The sequence below is a fragment of the Strix uralensis genome, chromosome 19 (genome assembly GCF_047716275.1).
Source record: "Strix uralensis isolate ZFMK-TIS-50842 chromosome 19, bStrUra1, whole genome shotgun sequence".
In the NCBI taxonomy this organism is placed as follows: Eukaryota; Metazoa; Chordata; class Aves; order Strigiformes; family Strigidae; genus Strix; species Strix uralensis.
The window spans coordinates 16894266-16918194 of NC_133990.1; the positions used below are offsets into that span (position 1 = coordinate 16894266).

The window sequence follows — 23929 nt, forward strand, 5'->3', positions numbered from 1 at the left end:
CACGCGCGCGCGCGACGGCGGGACGGACCATAGAGTTGGGGCGTGGGGGGGGATAGAGCGGCGCGGGCGGGGCGGGGTGGGGAAGGGACGGGCAGGGCAGGGCAGGGACGGGACGGGTAGGGACGGGCAGGCGTCACAGCTCTAGACACGATTCTATTTTATTACGGCAAAGGTGAAAAAGCCACCTCGGCCCGACAGGCAACCAGTAAAATTTATCCCAAAAATAACTCGGTACAAAACAGGTCTGCTTCAGAATTAAAAAAAACCTTTACAGGAGTTTAAAACCTATCCCAGAACGTAAAAGTAAAACAAATCCCATCCTCGGTATTAGTAGCCACGGCCGCAGCCCCCGCCGGGGCGCGTGGAGCGAGATCAGATCCTTCCTGCGCCGCCGCCGCCGCTTTAGCTGGTGTCCATCTGCGCGAGAGGAGAGGAGCCGTCACCGCGCGCCCGCGGCACCCGCAGCCCCCGAACCCCTGAGGTGCCAGACACAGACGTCGCAGCCCCCCAGGCACGGCCCCGTCACACCCCCCCCCCCCCCAGATTTACACATCCCCAAAGCCAGAGAAAACCATCTGAGAACACCAGACATTCCCACGCCATTTTGCCCTGGAATTCTGCTTATCCCGCCCCTTCCACGCTCTCGCCGCAGTTCTGCCCCGTCCCTGCTGCACCGGCTCCGCGTCGCCGCAGACACCCCCCGGGTCTCTACCGAGACTTTAACCAGCTGCGGCGGAGACGCCCGAGCGTTCCCAAGGCAGCAAATGACCTGCGCGGCTCTGCCGCGGCATCGCTGACCTTTCCTCCCTCAGCGCCTCACGCAGTTATTACACACGGTTGTTTTTTCATTTTAATTTCTGCAGCCCGTTATCTCTGTGGGTTTTGTCACGCAGCGACAGCCCGTCACCGCTCTCCCCGCTGCGGAGGAGCCTGCCCCGCCCCGGCCCCCCGGCTGCAGAGCAGCAGAAGGGCCGTTTCTCGGCCATCGGCAGCCAACAGCGTTCTGGGATGTAAAACCACCTCCCGGACCGGGCACGGCTCGGCTCCCGAGCGAGACGCTTTAGACCCACGACCGGGAAAACGCTTTCTCCTTCCTGCCGGCTCCGGGCTGCCCGTTGTTCCCAGACCGAGCCGCCGCAGGCAGCGCGTGGCGGTGCCGCGCAGCACTTACCCTGGCATTGTAAGCATCCAGCTGTGCATCTAACTCTTCTGCGGAGAGCTGCTGTTTGGAAGTTCTTCCAGCTCCTCTGCCTCTCCCTCTGTTCCCGCCACGAGTACCTCGCCTGTTGCCTCCTCCACCACCAAATCCTCCTGAACCACCGCGGTTTCTGGTCATGCCACCTCTGTTTACACTGCGATGTTTAAAGAGCAACTGGTTTAGTGCCTCGGGTCCACCCCAGCAGGCGCCCAGCAGTTTGCCGAACGGGAGGCGGATCCACGGTTCCTGCACAGAGAGGGGCCGGGCGCGTTCCCGCCCCGCACGGACCGGGCACGGCGACGCTGCGGCCGCACGGCATCTCACCTCTGTGCTGGTCTCCTCTGTGTGTCGATCTGTGACGTGACCAGCTGAATGTTCATGGGGCGCCCTGGGGGAGGAGCAGCCCGTGAGCAGGGCGGGACGGGGGCGCACGGGGGCCGCTCCCACCAGCCGGCGAAACGCACTGCGGAGGCAGCCGCAGACTCACCGTCCAAGGGGACTCCGTTGTACTGCTTCATCGCCTTCAGAGCATCTGCCTTCCTCTCGAAATGCACGTCCGCCGTCCCTAGACTGCGGCCGGATCTGTCATAGTGCACGGCTGCCTTCTTCAAGGTCCCAAACTCCGCAAAGAGCTCCTGAGGAAGGGAGGTAGAAGCGCACCCGCGTCCATCAGCACTGCCAACACCGCGCAGCCGGTGGCGCCGGCAGCTCCCCCCACACAGCCGCTCCCGGCAGCCGAGGCGCTTTCCAAATCATTACTGACAACTCAGGAAAAGCACTGACGAAAGTTGCCACAGGTGGCAAAACCAAGCAGGATTTCCTAGTCACCACCTGCAGGGCGCACGTTACAGCCAACGAAGAGACTCAAGGGAAACTGTGGGTCTTTTTGTTGGGGCTGAGTCAGTGGGGCGGCTATTTAAAAATAATCCAGACCCCAATCCATTTCATAGACGAGAATCATCTGCACAAATGCAGGGATTCATGAGACGATCACAGTTTCATTGTGCTGGACTTGCTGCACCCCCTTAAATCTTTACTAGACCAGGTGCAATGTAAAACCACAGCCCATACGGGATATACCCAAATACTGAAGTTAGCAAACGCCCTTTTACTGACGCGTGTAATCCACCATCGTGCAGAATGGAAATGAAGAGGCAGCAATGGAGCCACCAGGTTTGTTTCAGAGCCACTACATTTAGGAAGCCAACAAAGCCATCTCAGCTCCACGTGTTCCTGCTACACCCCGCGCCCCAAAAGCTCAACAGCCACCCCAGAGCTGCCGCGTGCCCGGCGGGGACAGGCCACCTCTGCAGGATCAGCCGCGAAGCCACGTGGCTGCCTCCGAGAGTTCCTGCCCAGGTGCCCGAGCCACACAGCACCACACGCGTTCCTCCGCTCCCTAAGCCCGCGCCCCCCCGGGCAGGGCTGCAGGGCAGCTCCTCGCTCTGCTCGGTCCCCAGAGGCGACCGTTACGTGGCACTCGGCGGCATTCCGGAACGGAGGAACCGCAGGTGGCAGCGTTCGGCCGCCTCTCCCGAGCCAGCTCCCCTCCGGCCGCAGAGCGCGGGTTCCTCCGAGAGCCACGGGCGTTCGGGTTCCTGGAAGGCTGCAGTTCCCGAGGCGATTAGCATAGAAACAAAGCAAGCGATCACCATACCTGAGGCAGCGCTACATTATGGGATGGGTAGGAACAAATAGGTGCAAAGCCATTAAGTCAGCTTGGCCGCTACATAAACCATAGGTGGAAGCTCGTCCACACCTCGGCCCAAGCCAGCGGCGGAAAAGGCAAATCTCAACTGCCCCAGAAAGCGCCACAGGAGCTGGTCAGACAGCGGGGACTCTGCAGAGTCCTGTTCTACACACCAGGGCCTGACTTATTTAAACCAAATCTGAACTTACATGAGGAAAAGAGGCGGTTTTAAGCGCATTACCCAGTAACTAGGTGACCTGGAAAAGCTCACTTCCAACTCCCCAGGCACTGCCAGATCGGCAGCAGAGTACCTGGAATGAATTAACCAATGAAGAAAACGTGAAAGTAGTTGTTTGTTTTTTTCTGGTGAGGACCAGGAGCCAATTTAAAGCTTTGCAGCGTGACCGAGCCAGCAGAGCCCCCAGTGGGGACGCACCTGACATCTGCAAATGTTTATTTCTGCACAACTCGCTGCCCACTCGTGCCCGTGCCCTCTCGGGGCGGGAGCACCTCGCCTCAAGCCCAGCCAGCCCGCGCCGCCACACTGCCAGGTCGCACCGTACACCCGACCGAGAGAACCCGGCGGGTTCTTACCCAAAGCACGGCTGAGACAAGGGCTGCGACCATGACAGGTGACTCGGCTGGAAACCTGAACGCAGCAGCACCGCGGGCCCTGCAGCGCGGGGGAGCGTGCGCTCCTTCACAAACGAGCCTTCCCGGTTACACCAACGGATGCGCCCGTGGGAACTCCGCAACGCTCGGCAGGACATGACTCGAACGAAGCCCCACGCAGCTCCCACAAGAGCAGCGCACGCGGACGTACAGGGCGCGGGGGGCAGAACCTCTACGGCCGCACAGACCTCAGCGTTCACAGCGAATGTTCCAGGCAGACACTGCACGCTCCCACCCGCGCGCCGCGGCAGAGGCACTTCGCCACTGCTCTGCCGGGGACGGGGGCTGTTCCAGACTGCGGCACCCCCGGGGTCACCAGGACAGACGCTCCCCGCACAAACCCCGTCACCGACGCCGACAATTCCCTCGGGGACCCCCGTCCCAGGCGCGGGAGGCAGCGGGACCCGGGCAGCCCCCGCGGGCACACCGCGCGCCCGACCCCGGCGCTATGAATGAAACCCCCCGTGAACGCCCCCCGCGCACCCGGCAGGGCCGCTCCCGAGCCCCGTACCTGGATGTCCGCATCCGAGACACCGAAGTCCAGGTTCGAGACGAGCAGCTTCCCGCCGGTCTCCACGCCGGCCCCCGCCCCGAAGCCGCTGTCGAACAGGTCGTGCTGCCACTTCTCCGGGAGCTGCTTCGGCTGCAACGAGACCAGGACCTCGCTGACCGGCGCCGGGGCACCACAGCCCACAGGCCGCCGGCCACGCTGCCCGCCCCGCCGGGAGCGGACAAAGGGCCGCCCGGCGGGCCCGCCCTCCGCCCCGCCGCGCGGCCCCATCCCACCGCCGCCCGCCCCGCCGCGCCGCGCCGAAGGCCCAGCCCGGGCCCGGTCCCCCGCGGCGCCACCGCCGAGCCCCGCAGGCGGCCGCACTCCCCGCCCGCTCCCGCCGCGCTCCGTACCCGGCTGTAGGGCGCGGGCCGGTTCCTGCCGCCGCCCCGGGCCATCACCGGCCTGTTCCGCACGGGGCCGCCGCCTCCCGCTCGCCCGGCTCCCACGCCGCCCCGGCCGGGCCCGCCCCCGCGGGTGGCGCCGCCCCGGCCCCGGCCGCCCCGGCCGCCGCCCCGGCCGGCCCCCCGCTGGCTCCGGTTGAGCTTAATGATATCGTCCAGGGACATGTCCATCTTGTCGGCCATGATGGCGGCTCCGCTCCGGGGCCTGCACTTCCGGCCGCGCTGCGCCGACACCGGAAGCGGAGGGGGCGGGGCGAGGCGAAGGCGCGGCGGCCGCGCGCGCTTGTGCGCGGGGACTGGCGGGGCGGGACTTCCGGCGGCGAGGGACTTCCGGCGGCGCGGGCCGGGACTTCCGGCGGCGCGGGCGATGCGGGTGCGCGTGCGGAGCTGGCATGGGGTCGCGTCCTGGCTGTGGGTGGCCAACGACGAGAACTGCGGGATCTGCCGTATGGCCTTCAACGGCTGCTGCCCCGACTGTGAGTGCGGCGGTGCCGGGCGGGCGGGGCGGGGACCCTGGGGCTGCAGCCGCCGCCCTCCTGGGCCGGTGCTGACGGCCTGTCCGTGCCGCAGGCAAAGTGCCCGGGGACGACTGCCCGCTGGTGTGGGGGCAGTGCTCGCACTGCTTCCACATGCACTGCATCCTCAAGTGGCTGAACTCGCAGCAGGTCCAGCAGCACTGCCCCATGTGCCGCCAGGAGTGGAAGTTCAAGGAGTGACGCCCGGGCTCCGCCGTTAACACCGGCCGGGGCGGGGGGATGGGGACGCGGCTGGGACCGTTTCTCGCTGCTCCGCACTCCCGGCCGGGCCGCCCTCAATAAACATGCGGCCGCCACTCGCCGCTCCGGTGTTTTTCCGCGCTCGGGGTCGGTGCTCGAGGGGGCGGGCAGCGCTGCGGGACCCGCGTTCGGGGGCGGAAAGCGGCTCTGCCCAGCGCGGTGGCGGGGGTCGGTGTCGGGAGGCGCCCCAAACCTTACTGGCGCCCCGGGGACGGCGGCGGGGCCGCCGGCGAGCAGCTCCTTCCCCGCGGGCTCTGCCGCCCCGGGAGGGCGGGCCGCGGGGCGGGGGCGAGCGAGGCGGGCCCCCTGCCCGGCTATAAAGGCGGTCGCGGCGGCGGCCCCGGAGCGCTGCGGTCCCGCCGGCACCATGCGCGCTGCCCGCGGGCTGGGGCTGGCGCTGCTCTGGCTCTGCCGCCCCGCCGAGCCCTGGTACAAGCCGGCGGTCGAGCCCCGCCACTACTCGGTGGGCCGAGCCTCGGGGCTGCTCTCTGGTCTCCGCCGCTCGCCCCACGCCCGCCGCTCCGACACCGACGGCACCGCCGAGCCCGGCCCCGGGGTGCTGCCGCCCGGCTCGGCCCGCCCGCCCGCGCAGCTTCGCGCCGCGGTGAGTACCGGGGACTCGGTGGGCGCTGGGGCCGCTCCCCGTGGGACGCTGGGCACGGGCTGTGTCCCCGTGGTGCTCCGCGGCTGGGGCGCGGTGGGTGCACCCCGGCTCCCCCCAGCCGTGCCGCGGTGCCTGGGGACCCCGGTCCCTGCTGACAGTCTCCCCACAGGTGCTGTGTGTGACGGATGTGACCCCCGAGGCGTGGAGCTGCCGGGTGCTGCCTGGAGCCCCTGGTGCTCTCCGGTGCAGGGCGGACGTGACCGTGGCCTTGGACCCTGCAGAGTGTGCGGATGCTTGAGCCGGCACCGGTGCCTCCGTGGTGACAATAAATGTGCTTGGGCTGGCTCTGTCGCCTCTGTCCTTGCAGGGAAGGGGGGTGCTGTGGGGTGGGGGGAGCCCACCTGGGTCTGGGGAGCCCCCCGCCCTCCCTGCAGCTCTCCCGGCTCCCTGAGCCCTGCGGGGCCTTGTTGGGGCCGGGCGCTGCCCCAGGTCAGGCCCAACAAGGCTGGGGACGGGCCGTGCCCTGGGCAGGACGTTGCGCTCAGGGCTCTGGCTGTGCTCTGGGCGGGGGGGCAGCTGGCAGCAGGTCCCCAGCCTGGGGGGGGGGCCCCTGTGTCCCCAGGGAGAGGGGCAGCCCCCGCCCTTGCCTCCTCCTGGGCGTTGCAGTGGGTCGGATGAGAACACCCACCACCCGCCTCCCCCGTTGCCCCGGCCAGGAAAGGCCCAGCTGTGCCCCTGTGCTGTAGGAGACGTGGGCGCAGCCCCCACCCACACCCGGGCTCAGTGACACAAAGGGGGGGGGGGCAGCAGCCCCCCAACACCAGCTGCTCCCCAGCAGGGGCACTCAGTCCCCGTGAGGGTCACCGGGGCCCTGCCTGGCCCCTGGCAAACACCAGCCGCACCCTTTATGAAAGGACAAACCCTCTCCCCCCGCGAAGGACCCCACCATGGTCACGACACTCTGCACCCCGCGGACCTTGGCAGGGCCCTTGCTCAGCCCCGTTGCTGAAATCCCACAGGTGCCAAGTGCTCTGGCAGCTCAGGACCAGCTGCGCAGCCGCGGGGGTGTCCTGGGTGCAGCCGTCCCGCAGTGAGAACAGCTTCCAGCCAGAGCAATCCCTGACCTCCTCGCCACAAACCCAACGTGCCCCAGGGCTCAGCCTGGGCTGCCCGGGGGCAACAAGCTGGTTCTCGGGCTGTAGCAGCCTCTCCCCAGCTCCCAGCAGAGCTCCAGGGAAACGCTGCTCCGACCAGGGGCCTGGCCCCTCTCTGCTACCCGGGCTCACAACCCTGAGCGCCACACACAATTCATCGACATTTTATTAATGATCAGCAACAAAAGTTTACAACAGAGAGGACAACAGAACTGGCATGGAAGGACCATCCAGCACTGTGCGGGGAGCGGCCCAGGACACCCACCACAGCACCCTGGAATGTAAGAGGCGGAGAGGGGCTCAGCCCAGCACCCGTCCTCAAGCCCCACGCCTCCCCCCAGGGGCACCCGCACTGCACCTCAGAAAACAGGCGTGAAACATCAGGGCCCTCCCTGCAGTAAGTGCCAGGCACACGGTGGACACCAGCAGCAGCAGGAGGGCGCCGAGCAGGGCCTGCAAGGCCTCGGGCGGAGAAACGCTTCAACCCACCAGGGAAAGCGCTGGGCCGAGGGTCCCTGCGCCCCCAGCCCCCGCCTGCTGCCTGTGCCTGGGGCAGTGAATGAGTCCCCGGCGCCGGTCACAGCGGCGAGGGGCTTCATCCAGCCAAACCCCACCGGGCTTTGGGTCTGGTGTTCGTGAACCCCGAGCACAGGGCCCGTCGGTGTCTCCAGCAACCGGCGCTCCGAGGGTCCGGTGGGAGGAACCGCAAGTGCCACGTCCTGCCCCGGGGAGGGGGGGCCGCCCCCCACCCCCTGAAGGGCTGCTCTGGAGCGTGGACGTGGGTCTGGGCGGCCGAACCTGGAGGGGCTGGGGCAGCGGCTCCACTTCCCTCCTACTAAAAGCCAGAGATGGCAGAAGGTAAAAGCACATCAACATGTTAAAATATTAGTTATAATTAAAACCGAGGGTTTTTTCTTTTGTCAGATCTCCTCAGATCTCCTCCTGGGAAAGGGGACGGGGGCTGATTAACAGAGGAAAAACTAGGCAGCAGGATCCCGACTCGTTATGTCTGTGTAATTAGTGCCAGAGGAGCAAGGACAGAAGGGGTAGGACAGCACATCCTGCGTGCCAGCAGGGGTGTCCCCGCTCTGGGGTCCCCCTCAGAGAGCTTCTGCTCCTCGAGAGCGTGAGGCTGCGGCGCTCTGCGACCCACCCGTCAGCTCAGGGCTGGCCTAGTGCTTCTCCTCCTCCAGTCTCCTCATGGCCTCCAACACCGCCAGCTCTTTTGCTTCCTTCTTCTGGTTCCTGGCTTCAAACTCCAGCCTGCATCAATCACAAAATCAGATTCTCATCCATCCACATCTCCAGCAGACTAAAAGCACCTGGAGCAGAGCGCAGGAGAAGGCAGCGCTCCCCTTTGTTCTGAGAGTACTTCAGACACCCCACCGCACCCCCAGACACCTCTTCAAGATCCAGCACCCAGAGCCTCCCACGGCTGTTTCCATCCCTCCGCAGTCCCAGGCTCCCGCACTGGTCAAACATCACTTATTTCTCCCTCTGTGGAAGACGCAGCTATTTCATGCTTGGTCCATCCTGGGACCACTTTTAGTGCCGTAATACCAAAATCAAATTTATCACTGACGTGAGCCAAGGTCACTGAAGGGCTCAGGCCTAAAAGAGCAAAGCTCTGAAAGAAGCAATATGCTTCCTCCCCAAGAATACAGCAAGGAAATGTTATCATTAATAGAGGAGGAAGAGAAATAATAAAATGTGTGGTGAAGCACATTGTGATGTAGCAGTTTAGCTGTTCCTTCTCCTGTCCAGTCCAGTGCACCCACACCTGAGCAGCCTGCCCAGGCTACGGAAGGTGAAGGACCAGGTCACTGGCTCTGTGCCTTTAGACAACCCCTTCTCTTCCTGTTTGATCCCACTAATTAGTCCTCAGACGAGCTGGACAGAACAGTACGCAACAGAACTAGGAGATAAGAAAGCCAACCTGTTCTTGATGATTCTTTGCACAATTAAATCTGTGGTGAGGTTGCTGCCACTGTCCACCAGCTGGAAAATGCCGCGTCTCTTCGGCTCCTGTGAACAGACAGAGCAGGCTCAGCTGTGGAAAACACGCGAGAGCTCCGGGTTCACAGCTCAGCAGTGAAAGCTGAGCAGAAGTCACAGCGGGTCCTGCGGGCACCCAGCCAGGCACGACACAGAACGATCTCCTGAGATGCAGAGCAAATAAATGACAAGAGCAAAGCTTCACGTATGTGGGAGCTGCCCAGGACTGGCACAGAGCACAGCATTTCTCACTCTCCCACGAAGGCATCAGAAACAGGCAAAACAAAACAATGACTAAAAGAATGGAGGTGTTGCAAGTGATTTACAGGCTCTGCTCCAAGTAGCTGCCCTCAGGGTTGGATGAAAAACAGCATCACCTGCCAAGGACGTGCCTCGGGAGCATCCTCTGCAACACAAACTCCCCGCTCAGGAACACAAAACCAGCCACGCTGCCTCTACCAACAGCAGGCAGCAGCTTACCTGGTACGGATCAGAACCGTCCTTGTCTGGCACCACCTCAGTCATCCCATGACACACAAGTGTCACCTGGAGAAGGACACAAAGTCACTGACAAGATCCAAAAGGTGAAGGGACTTTCCCTGCCACTGCACTCACTGCAGCACAGCCTGGAGATCAGCACAGACGCCCCTCCTGGGCCAGGCTTGGCAGCACATCTGGAGCCCCCCACACCCCTGCCGAGCAGGACCATCTCTCTCCTACACCCCCGTGCTTCCCTGCACCACTTTGGCCCCCTAAGGGCATCACACCTTCACGTCCATCTGTACATAGAGACTCTCACCCTGAAGTGATCCAGCAGATCGGCAGTGACAGCGTAGGGGGCTCCAATCACCACTTCGGAGACATACTGGAAAAGAAACCAGGTAAAAGAGTCCAGATTTGAAAAAAAGACAAACCACAAAAAGCAACAAAAACCCCCAAACAAACCCCAAAACAGAGGCCAGCCTGCTTCCTAAACAGACTTGAGCAGGTCATCTGGTTACAGAGTCAGGAACTCGAATAAGGGAACATGGAAGTGGGTTTAGCAGCCACAGCTTCTCACACAGCATCTTTTTGTTCCACTGAAGAATATACTTTCTGGTAGTGTGCATACAGCAAATCCAGAAGTTAACTGCTCAGGGCACACATTTCTGGGCCTCCCCACAGTTCTTTCCCAGGAATTTTCTCTCCTGTTGCAGGGAGCGAGAGTTTTGTCCCAGAACACGGCTGTCCTTGCCCAGAGCGCAGCAGCACCCCGCGAGGCACCCTGCCTTCTCCGGGCCGGCGGAACAGCTCAGCTTAACCAGGACAACCGAGGAGCCTCGTGACTACTCCCGAGAGCAACCAGCACCTCTGGCAGCCCGAAGTAATCGGTCTTGTGCCTTCTCAGTGCACAACAAACTCGTGGAAGACTGTCGGCTCCAGGTGACCACCCAGCCCCAGGCAATTCCTGGAGCAGTGCAGAGGCACTGACCGACCCGGCACTTACCCTGCAGGCCAAGACACTGAGTGTCCTCTCGTGGATGTTCATGATGGGATAGTTCTTCCCTTTGTAGCGATTTACTTCCTAAGGCAAAGCACCAGGCACGATTAGACGCAGCAACCCCCTTCCCTCTCACTCTCTCCCCGCATGAAAATCCCGTGTTGGCCCATCCCTCCCTCTCCTGCCTTCCAGCGCACAGCCCGCTTGTTTCGGGAAGAACAGGGGCCAAGCTGCCCTTTGGACAATGTTATTACAGACCTGATCAAAGTGCAGCCCAGCAATGATGTAGGGCTTCTCTGCCAGCTGGTGAACCTTCTCCAGGAAATCTACATGCCCAATATCTGTAGATTGGTTTAAGGAATTGAAGCTGACATGGAAAAGAGGGAAAGACAGAAACAGATACACTGAAAAACCACAGTGGGAGACAGGAATCCCAAGGATTTTATTTTTGCATTACTCGATGCCTACATCATAAAACAGTTGCCTCCTCCCTCCTCAGGCTTCACAGGTTCCGGGCAAAAGCCAGAAATCTTTTCAGCTCCATCTTACCCAGACTCAACTTTGCTTCCATCCAGAATTTCTACTCATTTCGGGTGTTCTGGCACAATGCCTCAACAACTGTCCCAGGGATGAAGTGTCTGCTCGACGCCCTGTGACAGCCGGTCCTCAAGAGGGACTGGAGAGCATGGAGAATACCCACCTGCCCTCCTGAAATCCTCCAACAACCACAGATCTCTCTAGAGAGGAGCTATAGCTCGTTCCTCAGTGTCCTGTGCCTAAGAAACTGCCAGTAAGAACTCCTGCCTCCCTCACATGCACATGAACAGAAAGTAAAAAATAAGGAAAAAAAAAAAGAGGCAAATATCCAAGTCTGGTGTCTTAAAACATGAAAACATCAAACACAAAGACCAATGCTACTTTCTTCACAAAACAGAGTCAAGGATACGGAACAGGTCAAAGGCTCCAGCCACGTAGATGATGGTGTCTCCCGGCTGTGGTTCCTTCCCTGACGCAAACTGGATGATCTTCTGAGACGTCTGCAGGAACTGCGAGACGCCCGTCCAGGGACTGCGACCTTTTGGCCCCTGGGAAGACACACACCACAGATGTTTCCTTTTCAGGCCCCAGGAGGGGGTTTGGACAGCACGCAGAATGCAGCTGCGGGCAGTGTGCTGGCCTTAATTTGCTATCAAGCATCACAACTCTTCACAGCTTGGACTTTCTACACTCCGGGCACCAAGTATTTAAGCAATCTCACAAACGCCCTTTTTGCTCTGTCAAACCCAGTCTAAAGCGTCCCCTCAAGAGCCAGCTAAGGAGATGCTGAGAAGCAAGCTCAGGAAGGAGAAAGGCATCAGGGCAGCCTCAGATTCCTAGGATTGGCGAGGCGTACCGAGGGAGGCTACACACAACCCACCTGTGCTCTCCTCAGGCCTCACAGCCCCTCGATCCTTTCCCCGGGCGAGGGACGCTGCGCTGGGAGGGGATCACCCACAGCTCCAGCAAGGGCCAGATCCCAGCGCCACTGGAACGAAGACGGAGCTTTATCCCCGCCACGTGGCAGCTTCCGAAACAGCCACCGAGCCACCCGCTGCGGCACCTGCTTCGCTGCCCTAAAGCTCCCTGCTCCAGCCCAGGAAGAGCAAAGCCAGCTCAGCCGGGACCAGGGCCAGCCTTAGGAAGGGCAGCATGCAGAAGGGGGGCGCAGCTGGCAGGGTCATGCAGGGTGCCTGGTGCCCAGATATTGTCCCCAGATCCCAGCACCAGGAAACAGCCATGCTGGAGCAACAGGGCCCATAAAGCCTGCTCAAAAAACCCAGCGTGGTGGGGAACAAAGAGGATGATTCAGCCTGGTCAGCAGGCCCCCTCTGAGTAAAAGAGACTTACTCAAGCTGTACGTCCAGGTGCTCATTACTCAGGGACAATCCAATACCCAGGGCAAAAAAAGGGGCCGATAGCTCTTTGGTGGTAGCCCAAGACGTGGGCCGGACATGACGGCAGAGGAGCCCAGGACTGCTCTGCTGCCTGAAGACCAGGCACGTGAGTTCTGCAGGGCAGCGAGCGAGCTATGTGCCTCTACGTAAACGCTTCCCAGACCTAATGCAGCACCTCTGAAAATACCAGCACTAAAAGGAGCATCCACAGAGGCTGTCCCGAGGCTGGAACTGCAGGCACTCAGGTCCCAAAGGAAGCAGCGATCGAGAATTTACGAGCAAGCCAGAAACACAGCAAAGGCTCCGTGGGTGCAGCAGCTCTGTGGCACCGCGGAAGGACAGCTCGCTGGCCCTGTGCGGCCACACCTGCCTATTTCACTGACTGCAGGAGCTGCTTTGACATTCCTGGGGTTAGTACTACACAGCGGGGGGAAACAAGCCTGCAACACAGGCCAGAAACCACATTTGGAATCCTCCTCAGACAGGACAACAACCAGACGTTGACGACCAGAACTCACATTACCTTCCCAAAGTTGTCAGTGTGCTTCCGACAGTCCAGGTCCTCATCCTGAAGGGAGATAAAGAGACAAAATGTTTAAGCACTCACATATGCTTGTGTGTGACAGAAGTGCTGGAAGTCCCGGCTCAGACTGCACTCCACTGGTCCCTGGCACTGAACGCTGACAAACTAGTTAATATCTAAACCAGAGTCGTGTCCCAGCAAGAATCAGATCAAACGTGTCCTTGTCTGATCCCAGCCTGGCAGCGACGGTGGCTCCTGCCCAACCTGCAGACCCGAGAGCACTGCACACCTACGTCCTCCCTCAACCACGCAAGCCCCTAAGAGGACAGTGTCCCTCCTCCTTCCAAAGAGGCTCTACTGGAGTTGGGATTGAAGCTTTTATCCCCCTCACACCCTTCCAAAGCAGTGTGGGCTGAGATCACACTGCGATCTCAGACGGGCTTAAGCAAACTTAAGCAGGTTGTTTTGCTGCCACTATTCATAATCAGCTTGCCAGTCCCCGCGCATCGGGGAGCCAGGCCCGGGAGCTCTACTGCCATTCGGGACAGCAAAGAGGAAAAAGCTGGCGTATGCCCTGGACTCCGAGCTCCCACCCAAAGCCCCCTGACTCACTATGTTGCTGTGGTGAGCCTTAGTCATGAGCAGCATGCGGCCAACGAGGTCGGTAGTGGACACACCTTGGGTGCGTTTGCATTCCCTGCAGGGAGACAAGCAAAGGGTAAAGCCGAAGCCACAGGAGCACGCGCCTCCTCCTCTTCCCACCATCACCCCAGGAACACCTGTGACACCTGAAAAACCCAAACCAGGGGCCGTCCTGAGAAACTCTTCCTTCTACCTGCTCTCAATATAAAGTACAGCACCAATTGCTGAGCCTCTGCATCTTCTTCACACCACAGCTACTGCTCCTAGGAGGAAAACTCACCTTGCACAGAGTTCCCGACAGAACTAACTCCCCGTGAGGCTTCAAGACAGAACCAGCGTCTGCCAGGAACAGGAAGCTCCCACCAGCCAGTCGCGAGCGTGCGACACTTCCCAGAAGCCAAAACGGTGGGAGCAGCTGAAGCTCTGACACACGTTACAGCAAAATTAGTGTGACCCGAGGATATCTGTGCTTCATCTGACTTCCCTGCAGGGCACGAACTCCCAGAAACTGCCCAAAACAGGGTAAGAAGGTAAGCAGCAGTGGGTTACCTGTATCGCCCTGCTGTCTTCACTTCCTCGTAGGTATCCTTGCCATCTACCGTCAAGGTGATATCATCTGCAGAGAGAGAAAAGCCTCAGAACTGCACCCCGAGCCTTCCTGCACAAAAGCTCTTTAGAACGACAGCAGCAGCAGCTCAGCAAGTCCAGCACATAAGCCAGCCCAGAACTCCTGCATACAGCGGGGTACATCCCGCACCCCGCAGAAGTGCCAGGGGTTTGCGGGACTGCCCTATCCGTGGAGACGACCGTGTTCCTAGACACTGAACACCGTTAGCCATCTGGTCCACTGGTTTTTAGGTAGTCCAGAAAGCACAAGCTGGTTGCCCCTGCAGTGAACCCAGCAGCAGGCACAGCTGAATTATTGTCTGAATGACAGCAAACAGCTACCACCAGTCTCAGTCTTAAAAAGCACCTTAACTTCTCTAGGACTGGTTTTAGCCGTTGGTTGATGTTACAACTTCTCCAGTCAATTAAACAGTTCTCCAGCGGCCAGTTCCTCCCCTCAGCGATGGCACCTCTGCAGTGACATCACGCTACCCTCCTGCAGAGTCAGTTCTGGTTCATCTAACTCACCCTACAAAAACACCTCTCATCTACTTCTAGCAATAGTATAAAATCTTCACAAGGGAAAACCTGAGCTGGCTTTCATTTGGCACAACAGCCAGTTTACAGTGCAGGGACCAGCAGCTCACACAGTCCAGCAGCACACTGGGGGAAGCTGAAGAGTTCCAAAACCCCACACCCTCACCTCAGGGCACGGGGACACAGACGAGAACATGCTGCAAGCGCAGCCCCGCGTGCCAGGGGAGAGGCAGAAACAGCGGCTTCGCCGCCTGTCACCGTCCCAGTTAAGCTCAGCTATTTCAAAACTTATCTTCTGCACAAACACAACCTGGCAACACTGCAGCGCACAAGTGTGTTCTTCAGGTAGAAGCACTGAATGATTTGGCCGAGGGGATAAACGCAGGGAAACTGGAGCAAAGGCCACAAGCACTTCTCTGCTGCCATAATCCCTCACCGAGTCCAGTAAGGGGTCACGCACCCCAAACACGTTCAGGGCAGGCAGTTCAGTTAACAAGGAATCTGACAGTCACCCTGTCCACGTGAAAAAAACGTATCAGTCTTGCAGAAGATTAATGATTTATTTACATTTAATCAAATACTTTGCTTATGGATAGCAAGTGGCTGGGACCAGATGAGGAAGGATACGTGAAATGAGTGCAAAGACTAGTCCTGATTAGACTAACAAGATACCTTCAGAGGGGTAGGGAGGAGGGGCTGAGGCCAAATGAGCACGAGCAGCAGTCCCAGGAAGGGACAGAGTACAAAAGCAAGAATGCTTCCTCAGAACACTGCTTCTCTTCAGTGACTGTAAACTGAAAAGTGTTCATAATAAGAACTAGGTCTCTGGCCACAGGGTCAGCTAAGCCCTTGAACAGCTCATCAACTGGATAAAGAGAGGAGCTTTTCAGATCTGATCTCATCCCAGGGTAAGTAGATATAAACATGACTGTATTTCTGCACTCTTACATTTTTAACGGTGTTTTTCACATTTAAGTTTTGTAAATGACTTTCCCCCATGCACAAATCTCTGCTGGTGCTAAGGGCAACCTCAGGATAATTGTCAGACAACACATTTCACCTCTGTAAGTGAAAGGGGTGTTGACACCAAGGGACCTGGCACTCTCAGGGTGCCCAGCACACAGGCACCCGTCTCCAGAGCAGCAGAGGAGCAGCCGCACTGCGCGGCGCAGGCGCGGGCACGACAGATCTCTGCACACGAGGAATCAGCTGGCAGCCAGAACGCCCCTTGGTTTGCAGCAGGGAAACCCAGAGCACACAAGCCCCGGAGAGCCTGTGAGAACACAGCCATCACCTCAGAGTTCCACTCACCACCATGCACACAGAAGTCACAGTTATATTTGTCCAGGGTTTCCAGTGTGGTGACATAGGGAGCTCCTGGAGCAATCTCATCCACCCACTTGATGGCTTGCACCATTTTGTACCTCTCCTCCTGCGTAAAGACAGGGGGGCCCTTGTGCTTGGCAATCTCCTCTGGGCAAGAAACAGAAAAACCCAGTTAGAAGCACGTACTACAGCTACGACACCTCTCACATACAGGAGCCTCACTTATTTCACGGGCAGGTGAACTTCACCGAGGGCTTACACTCAGCTTGGAATGGGTTTGTGGCCGAGAAGGAAGCCCCAGCTAGATCAGATGAGATGTTAATTCAGTTGCATTTCTCAAGTGCGTAACAAGGGCCTGGCGGTTCACTCAGAAGGCAGAAGGTCTCAGTGCCTCCCATACCAGATACTTCCTACTGGGGGGACCACCTGGGCCTCCTAAGAGCCCCCAAGGGGAAACTCCCCTTCTGAGTAACAGCTTCACGCTACGCGTGGTTCGTGCTAGAGAACACGCATCCATAAAGCAATTTAAAATCCACCTTTGCACGCAAGAACTAGTTCCTGGCACTTAACTCCCAGACGGGCTTGAAACGAGTTTTCTCCACACAGCAATGGTTTGGAGTATCAGTTCGGCAGTTTGTACCGGCAAACCCAGACTGATTTTCAACTGGTTCAGCTGTTTTTACAGCGCAGAATACAGGTGACCCCTGAGCGAAGCCTGGGAGCTCTGAACTGCCTGACCCCAGCTGCAGAGGCGTGAGCGGGGTATCTGCGCTCCCTTCCCGGGGGGGACACTTCTCCTCTGGAGGCTGCCGGTCCTCGAGGAGCCACAGGAAGGAGCCCGCTCTGTACCGGGGCCTCCGTCCCTCGGGGCCGGCGCTGCTGGGCGATTCTGGGGGCAGCTTGAGGTGAAAGGCCGAGGAACCCTCTTACCATCCGTGTGGACTCCAACGATCAGGTAATCCCCCATGGCCCGAGCCTGGCGGAGCTGGTTCGAGTGCCCGTAGTGCACCATGTCGTAGCTGGAAAGACAACGGCGCCGGTTGAGGCCGGGGCCGCGCTGGGCTGGGGCGCCGCGGGAGGTGACCTTCCCCCGCCCCGCAGGTTAAAGTCTCTCCGTTACCGTGCGGGGTCGTCGCCTCCACAGCGGCTACGCGGGCTCAGACGGCACCACCCGCCCCACCGCAACCAACTGCCCGCCCGCGGCCGGGGAGCGCGGCGCCGGCCCAGCCGGGACCCTCCCCGGGGCCGCCCCGGCACTTACCGGCTGCCGCTCCGGACGGCCCCGCCGGCGAACGCGGCCCGGCGGCTTCGCCAAGGCCCGTGCGGCGGAGCCGTCCCGTCCCGCTGCCGCCCGCCCCGGGGCCCGGCCCGCCGCCGCGGTGACAGAGGAGCCGGAGGCACCAGCGCAGCCAACACGGTTTATTTCTCCGGGCGACGCGACGCGACAGCCCGCCCGGCCCCGCCGCCCGGCCCGGCCCCACTCACCAGCCGTCGCACCAGACGCGCACGGGCCGGTTCGTCGCCGCGGAGCCGCCGCCGCCGCCCGCCGCCCCGTTGCGCAGCATGGCCGCGCTGTCACCGGCGCCGCCGCCCGCCCGCGGCCGAGCGCGCGGGGCCGCCACCCGCCCCGCCCCGCCCCCGCCGCCATCTTGGGGCGCGTCCCCGCCGCCCGCCAAGCCCCGCCCCCGCCGCCATCTTGGGGCGCGTCCCCGCCGCCCGCCAAGCCCCGCCCCCGCCGCCATCTTGGGGCGCGTCCCCGCCGCCCGCCAAGCCCCGCCCCCGCCGCCATCTTGGGGCGCGTCCCCGCCGCTCCCCGCCCGCCCTCAGTTGCTCTTCCTGCGCCGGGCGCCCTTGGCGCAGCCGCGGCCCAACCACCCGCCGGGGCGAACGGGCGGCTCCTCCCGCGGCGGCGGCTCCTCCCGCGGCGGCGGCTCCTCCCGCGGCGGCGGCTCCTCCCGCGGCGGCGGCTCGGCGCCCGGCGGCGGGGCCACCGGCTTCCGCGAGTGCGTGCCTTCCTCCCCGGGGCGCAGCGGCTCGGCCAGCGCGAAGATGGGGTCCCGCGCCCTGCGGAGGGAAGGGCAGGCGTGGGCGCGCTGCCGGGGCGGGGGGGGGGATGACCCCGGGCTGCCGGGGGGACCCCGGGCCGGGTCCCGGGCCGCTGCTCACCGGTCGTAGCGCGGGATCTCCAGGCCCAGCTCCGCCATCAGCAGCCGCATGACGTCGTCGCAGCGGCCGTGCAGCTTCAGGGCAGCCAGGTCGTCCTTGGGGGTCCACTGCAGGAGTGACACCAGACCCGCTGCTGCCGGGGGGGAGCCCTGCCCGCTGCCGGGGGGGAGCCCTGCCCGCTCACACCAGCGCCCGCTCAGCCCAAACCCTCCAAACCCAGCGCAAAAGGCTCTCACCTGCAGGTTGACGATATAGAGCTTTGGACGACGAGTGGGGGGCTTGCTCATGCACCAAAGACGTGGGTATTTTTTCAAAACCTGCCACAAAAGAGAGATTATCAGTACAGCCAAAGGCACGCGTAACTGTGAACCGTATCAGCGAGAGGAAAAGGAATGTATTACCAGGAGGGGAAAGAGGGAGGAAGAGAGACTATCACAGATGGTGGGCGAATCCTGACACCAGAGTTTACAGTTGTCTGTTTGGGAGGAGACTGCTCAGCACCAAGGTGTATCACCAAGAGGGAATGCTGCTAACAATCTTCACCGAGTCTCTAAAGTTACCTTTAAGCTGGAACCCAGACAAAGAATCACATCTGCTTTGCTTGCAGCTTCTGTTGCTGCTTCCCAGTTCAGGGGCTGTCTCAACGTCCCCTTCTCCCCAAAGTGGACGATTGTATCTCTCAACTGTGCCCCACACTTGTGGCACATCCTGCCAGTGTGATGCCTGTGCAGGGCTGTGCGCTCTGTCACATCAAATACTCGCACGTACTCTCTGTTGGGTGTACAGGAAGTGCAGACCTGGTGCAGGATGAAAGCAAAAAACCCGTTACATCATTAGCATCTAACCCACGAGAGGCCAGGAGCCAGCCACTTCCCTCGGAAGAAAAGCACTTTTGGGGAATGATAAATTGGAGGCAGTAGAAGGGATCATCAGGGATCAGATGCTAACTGGGAAAAGTTTGGAAAACCTCAACTAGCAAGTGGAATTACAGGGAGCCTGTTGGCTGTGCGATAGGAGGGATTTCAGAGAAGCTCTGAGGAAGAGTAGTTAGAAGCAGAAGGCTCTAGCAAGCACAGAGAAAAAGCTCCAGAGTTGTACTGAACACTTGGTTTTGGTGCTTGCTAACTAGTTCACCCCAAACCTGATGGCCTGAAGATACAAACTAAGCAGAGGCTATCCCTTGTACTAATTCTTCTTGAGCTAGTGGTAGATAGTTTATCTTCCTGTGAGGCCACTGGACAACTGCTTTATCCTGTTCTAGCCACTTACCTCTATGTACATGTTTCCATGAAGCTCAGATATTGCTGCCTGGGGGAGCCCACTCCGCAGGTGCAGCCCATCACAGTTTTGAGACACCACATGCTGCACCTTGAAGAGAGTAAAACACTGAGCTAACACACATGCAGACGACTCTGTGTGTCTCAACACACACCAAATAGCCCCACACCAACAGAAGAAAAGCATGGAGAACAGACAAAAGCTGAATGAGAAGACTCATCCTGCTAAGCAGAGCTCTACTAGGTCTGGCTGACTTTGTGGCCAGGTCCCCAAACCAGCCTCACCAGGAGGCAAATACAAGGCACCATGGGAAGAACTGCCAGAGCTACAGCCTGTAGCGAGCCTAACGACGACTCGGCTGTACGTGAACAGGTGCTTTTTCCTACATGGATATCTAGCCATGAAGCAACCTCATGAAAAGCTTTTTTCCCCCGTTGGGTTTTATTTATCACTTAGAGGAACACAAGTGAGGTGCGAAAAGAAAATCTTACCAGGTTGTGCTTGTGTAGGCAGGCAATGCTCATATGGGTGAGTGTGGGCTCTGCCTCACTCAGATCTGTAGCCCTGAGAAGAAGCAAGGAGAAAAAGGAAAAAAAAAGTTGGAATTGCCATTAATCTCTCTTTCAATATCATCTTTCTGCTAAGAAATTGTCTCCTTACCTGATGCTCCTGCCCTTCTGCAGCAACGTCCATATGCCATTAGGGCCTCTGTAGTCCGGGATCGAGGCTGCCTGTGTCATCAGGAGAGAAAAAACGAGGCCTGACGGGGGCGTTCACAGCTCCTGTCCACATCATCAGCCCGGTCTCACCCAGGACAACCAGACCCACTTCATCCACAGGTGCCTTTTCATTCACTCCCAGTTTTCTAGCGCAGTGGTTCCCTAATCGCAGGAAAACCTTTTTTTCATGTGTTTTCTCTCTCTCCACCATCTCTTCTCCTACCTTACAGCTCTCATTTTCACCTCCAGTATTTATTTTCTCCAATTCTACCATTATGGAATCCCTCTGGAACTCTTTTTGACCCTTGGTACTTCCACTTCCCTACACAGAACTCTATTCTTGAACCTTTCCTTATTTTCACTGGACTCTGATTCCTGGTACCTTGCACTCAGCATTCTTGAGCAAAAATTTGTGTTACATTAGCACTTGTGCACCCTGCCCAGAATCCTGCTCCACATCAGCAAAGACTGTAGAAAAGGGAAATAGAAATAAGGTTCCCATCTCAGAGCTCAGACAAAGGTGACGTGTGACACATTAGAAGAGGCAGAACCAGATTTCCACTCTCCCAATAGAGGCCACTGAAACCAACCACTTCTTAAACCGTCATTTTTAAGTTCTGATAACCACCAGCTATTCCTACTTGTCCATTAACGCTGACAGCATTAATTAGCTAACTTGTTTTTAGGTTTTACACCACAAGTAGTTGAAAAGACTTGAATGAAGCAAGACTAACGATCTTCTCATTTAAGAAGCACTTTCTTCACACGGTCACAGAGGTGACGCGGAATCTCTCGGGCAGCAGGCACAACCCCAAGATGCGAACTAGCAAACGTGCTGGTCACGGTTTGCAGCGTGGCAGCGTTAGCACTGCCTCCCAGGCTCGTAACACGTCACGCAGTCATTTGGAAACCATCAAAAAAGTCCAAACAACATTGCAACACTCCTGAAGGAGCTCCCAAAGCATCCTACCGTACTGATCCCGGCTCCTGTGTAGATGACAAGGTGCTTGGCATTCCGGACGGCAGCAGCCAGCTCAGTAGCTTTTCTCTTTAACTCCTCTGGTTCGTCACAAACCTAGAAAATACAACTGAGCAAGTTCACGTGTTTCTGCGATACAGCGCGTCACTGCGTCGGAAGGAGCAGGGAGCTCCCTGGAAGTTTTCGTAGGGGCCTAGCCAAGCCAGAAAGAGCAACGCAAACGTTATGAGGGCGGCTTCTAAATAAAAGAACGTGTCTGTTGTCCAGGGAAGATCAGGGGAAAAAGCCTCGCGGGTACAGCAGGTGCAGACCCACCCTCCCGAGAGACGCGCCCACACAGCACAGGCGCAGCGAGTCCCGAGCTTGGCAGCCGCCGAAAGTGCGACTGAGGCGGAGACAAACCGCGGGCAGACACGGGCGGGCCGCACACCCGGCGGGGGCCGCAGGCGTTCCCGGTAACGCGGCAGCGCGGCTCTCCCTCGAGGCCCGCCGCAGCTCCAGAGCTCCCCCCGCCGCAGCCCCGCCCGGAGCGCCGGGCTCCTCTCCCCGCCCGCGGGCCGAGGCCGGGCCCGCCGCTCCCCCGCCGCCCACCTCCTCCTGCCGCCGGCGCAGCCGCTCTCGCCGCTTGCGGCGCCGCTCCAGCTCCCTGACGATGTCCTCGCTCTCGCTCAGCGCCTGGCACTCCTCGGGGCTCCGCTCCGCCGGCGGCTTCCTCCAGATGCGGGACACCTGCCCGGCACACACGGGCGGTCACGGCGGCCCGCGGCAGCGGGGGGGGGCCGGGCCGGGCCGCGCCGTACCTGTCTCCGCCGGTCCCGCTGCTCCTCCTGCTGAAGGATCTCGGCGCGTGCCGCCGCCTTCCGCTCCGAGCGGCTGAGGCTGCCGCCGGCCGCCATCGCCCGGAAGCGCCCCGCTTCCGCTGCCGGCGCCGCGTCCCGGCGGCCGCTTCCGCCGGGCGGCCAGAGCGGCCGCGCGCCCCTTCCGGCGGCGCCGCCCCGGGTGCAGCAGCGCCCCCCCGCGCCGCGGCGGACCGCGCCCCAAGGAAGCGCCAGGCGGCGGCTGTTTGAAAGCGGTTTATTGTCACGTACAAAACAGCGGCGGCCGCGGCCGCGGACGGACACTCTGTACAGCAATAAATAACGCCCGCCCGCCCGCCGCCCCGGGCAATAACTTACCAATAAATACGGCCGCCCGCCCCGCCCAGCCCCCGCGGCCCCGGGCCGGGACAGGCCCTGCAGCGCGGCGGCCCCGGCCCGCGCAGGACGGGCCCTCGCCGGAGCCCCCGGCAGCCGCGGGGCGGGGGGGGGCTGAGAGCCCGCCGGGAGCCCCCCGGGGCGAGCCTACGGGCAGCCGCCAGCAGCCCCGGCCTCCCCCGCCGCCGGCGGGCGGGCAGGCCCGAGCCGGGGCACGGGGACGGAGCGTCGGCCGCGGCCAGGACAAACCGCCCCGTCCGGCCGCAGCCCGGCCCCTCGCTCCGTCCGGAGAGCGACCCCCGCCGAGGCTGCGCGGGGCGGGAGGAACTTTACACAATTCACCACAAGATACACAAATCCCCGGGCGGCGGCGCGGGGGCAACACTCCCGGGGTCGCTCTGCGGACAGGCCGGGGCTGGGCCCCTCCCCGACCACCGCAGTGACGGCACCAGGGAAAGGAGAAAGAAAACACGACACCCTTCACAGCAGGAAACCAAACGGACGAGCACCTCAGGAACAAGAACTGTCACACTCCAGAACGCTATATACGAGAGAGGGGTCAGCGGGACGGCTCGGGCAGGGCCGCCTGGCACGGGCGCGGGGAGCCGGCGGGAGGGGACCGGGTCCCCCGGGGCAGGACGGGAGACTCCTCGACACTGCAGAAATACGTCACTTGGGGTCCAACACTTCACCGCGAACAAAACCAAAACCAGCGCGTAGCAGAGGGAAGCAGCACTCACAAGGGGACCGTGTCCCTGCCGACACCCAGCTCGTTTATCACACGGGCACAGCTTTGCCCCCGCTCCCCCCTACATGACGTGCCCTCATCGAACAGGCTCAGCCACTCGGAGCAGGCTGGGGCCACAAACTAGCAAACAACACAGGGGAGGAGAAACGACGGCGTTAACGTCTGGTGGAGCCAGTGCTGCCGCCTGCTCTGTCCTCCTGACTCGCAGTCTCACTCCGAAGCAGCAGTCTCTTACCGGCAGTGGCACGGCCGCCGCCCGGCAGGCCGGGAAAGGCACGGACATTCCTCGCCACAGAGCACAACTGCAGCAAGTTCACCGTGGCTGCAGGATCGCCCGTCACCGCCTGCTCTGTTGACGGGGCCCTCCTCACGCCACAGATGCCAGCCCCAGGAGCTCAGTTCCTAACCAGCCCCACACACAAAACCTCGGGTCCTCGCCCTGCCGAGGTCAGGCCTCCAGCTGGGCTCAGAATGGTGTTTGAGCCAGGTTCGATCTCAGGCTGGCTCCAGAGGGACAGGGTTGGTACTGACACCCCAAGCCAACTGGAGGTGTCCGTGTTTTGGAACATCTCACCTCTTCCAGGCACCACGTCACTGCTGGAAGACAGAGGTTAGAGCCCAGAGCTCTGTGCCAAGCACTGCTCAGTGCGTGGCCCGAACGGCTGGGAAGCCGCAGGTCGGACACTTCAGCTCAGAGAAATCCCAAGGCTGGATGGGGAAGCCTGGAGGCAATGTTCTAACCTGCTCCTCGTTCA

General features: G+C 60.7%; 5 protein-coding genes across 7 annotated transcripts; 2 read left to right on the forward strand and 3 right to left on the reverse strand.

Annotated features, from left to right (window-relative positions):
- Positions 1–140: 140 nt before the first annotated feature.
- Positions 141–4712, reverse strand: ALYREF (Aly/REF export factor). Its single transcript, XM_074889731.1, has 6 exons — positions 4464–4712; positions 4072–4203; positions 1686–1833; positions 1523–1586; positions 1172–1352; positions 141–417 (listed from the first exon to the last, which is right to left on the reverse strand). Exons 1-6 carry the CDS (start codon positions 4695–4697, stop codon positions 403–405), a joined length of 774 nt encoding a protein of 257 aa, XP_074745832.1. The 5' UTR covers positions 4698–4712; the 3' UTR covers positions 141–402.
- Positions 4713–4816: 104 nt separating this feature from the next.
- On the forward strand, positions 4817–5346 carry ANAPC11 (anaphase promoting complex subunit 11). The gene is made up of 2 exons (XM_074889753.1): positions 4817–4990; positions 5085–5346. The coding sequence occupies exons 1-2, from the start codon at positions 4882–4884 to the stop codon at positions 5228–5230; spliced, it is 255 nt and encodes an 84-aa protein (XP_074745854.1). The 5' UTR covers positions 4817–4881; the 3' UTR covers positions 5231–5346.
- Positions 5347–5499: 153 nt separating this feature from the next.
- NPB (neuropeptide B) lies at positions 5500–6239 on the forward strand. Its single transcript, XM_074889751.1, has 2 exons — positions 5500–5894; positions 6064–6239. Exons 1-2 carry the CDS (start codon positions 5658–5660, stop codon positions 6190–6192), a joined length of 366 nt encoding a protein of 121 aa, XP_074745852.1. The 5' UTR covers positions 5500–5657; the 3' UTR covers positions 6193–6239.
- A 957-nt stretch (positions 6240–7196) lies between these two features.
- On the reverse strand, positions 7197–18570 carry PCYT2 (phosphate cytidylyltransferase 2, ethanolamine). Of its 3 annotated transcripts, none has more exons than XM_074889721.1 (13): positions 18494–18570; positions 17022–17110; positions 16077–16238; positions 14172–14238; positions 13593–13677; positions 12981–13025; positions 11470–11608; positions 10782–10864; positions 10530–10607; positions 9843–9908; positions 9524–9589; positions 8985–9073; positions 7197–8311 (listed from the first exon to the last, which is right to left on the reverse strand). In XM_074889721.1, the coding sequence occupies exons 2-13, from the start codon at positions 17101–17103 to the stop codon at positions 8221–8223; spliced, it is 1053 nt and encodes a 350-aa protein (XP_074745822.1). In that variant the 5' UTR covers positions 17104–17110; positions 18494–18570; the 3' UTR covers positions 7197–8220. The 3 variants fall into 3 exon arrangements, with proteins under 3 accessions (XP_074745822.1, XP_074745821.1, XP_074745823.1); XM_074889720.1 differs by lacking the exon at positions 18494–18570 and adding an exon at positions 17577–17711; XM_074889722.1 differs by lacking the exons at positions 16077–16238; positions 18494–18570 and adding an exon at positions 17577–17711.
- On the reverse strand, positions 17887–22191 carry SIRT7 (sirtuin 7). Its single transcript, XM_074889716.1, has 10 exons — positions 22034–22191; positions 21825–21962; positions 21225–21329; positions 20196–20266; positions 20027–20099; positions 19527–19625; positions 18818–19054; positions 18494–18574; positions 18258–18364; positions 17887–18155 (listed from the first exon to the last, which is right to left on the reverse strand). The coding sequence occupies exons 1-10, from the start codon at positions 22127–22129 to the stop codon at positions 17915–17917; spliced, it is 1248 nt and encodes a 415-aa protein (XP_074745817.1). The 5' UTR covers positions 22130–22191; the 3' UTR covers positions 17887–17914.
- Between the last annotated feature and the right edge of the window lie 1738 nt (positions 22192–23929).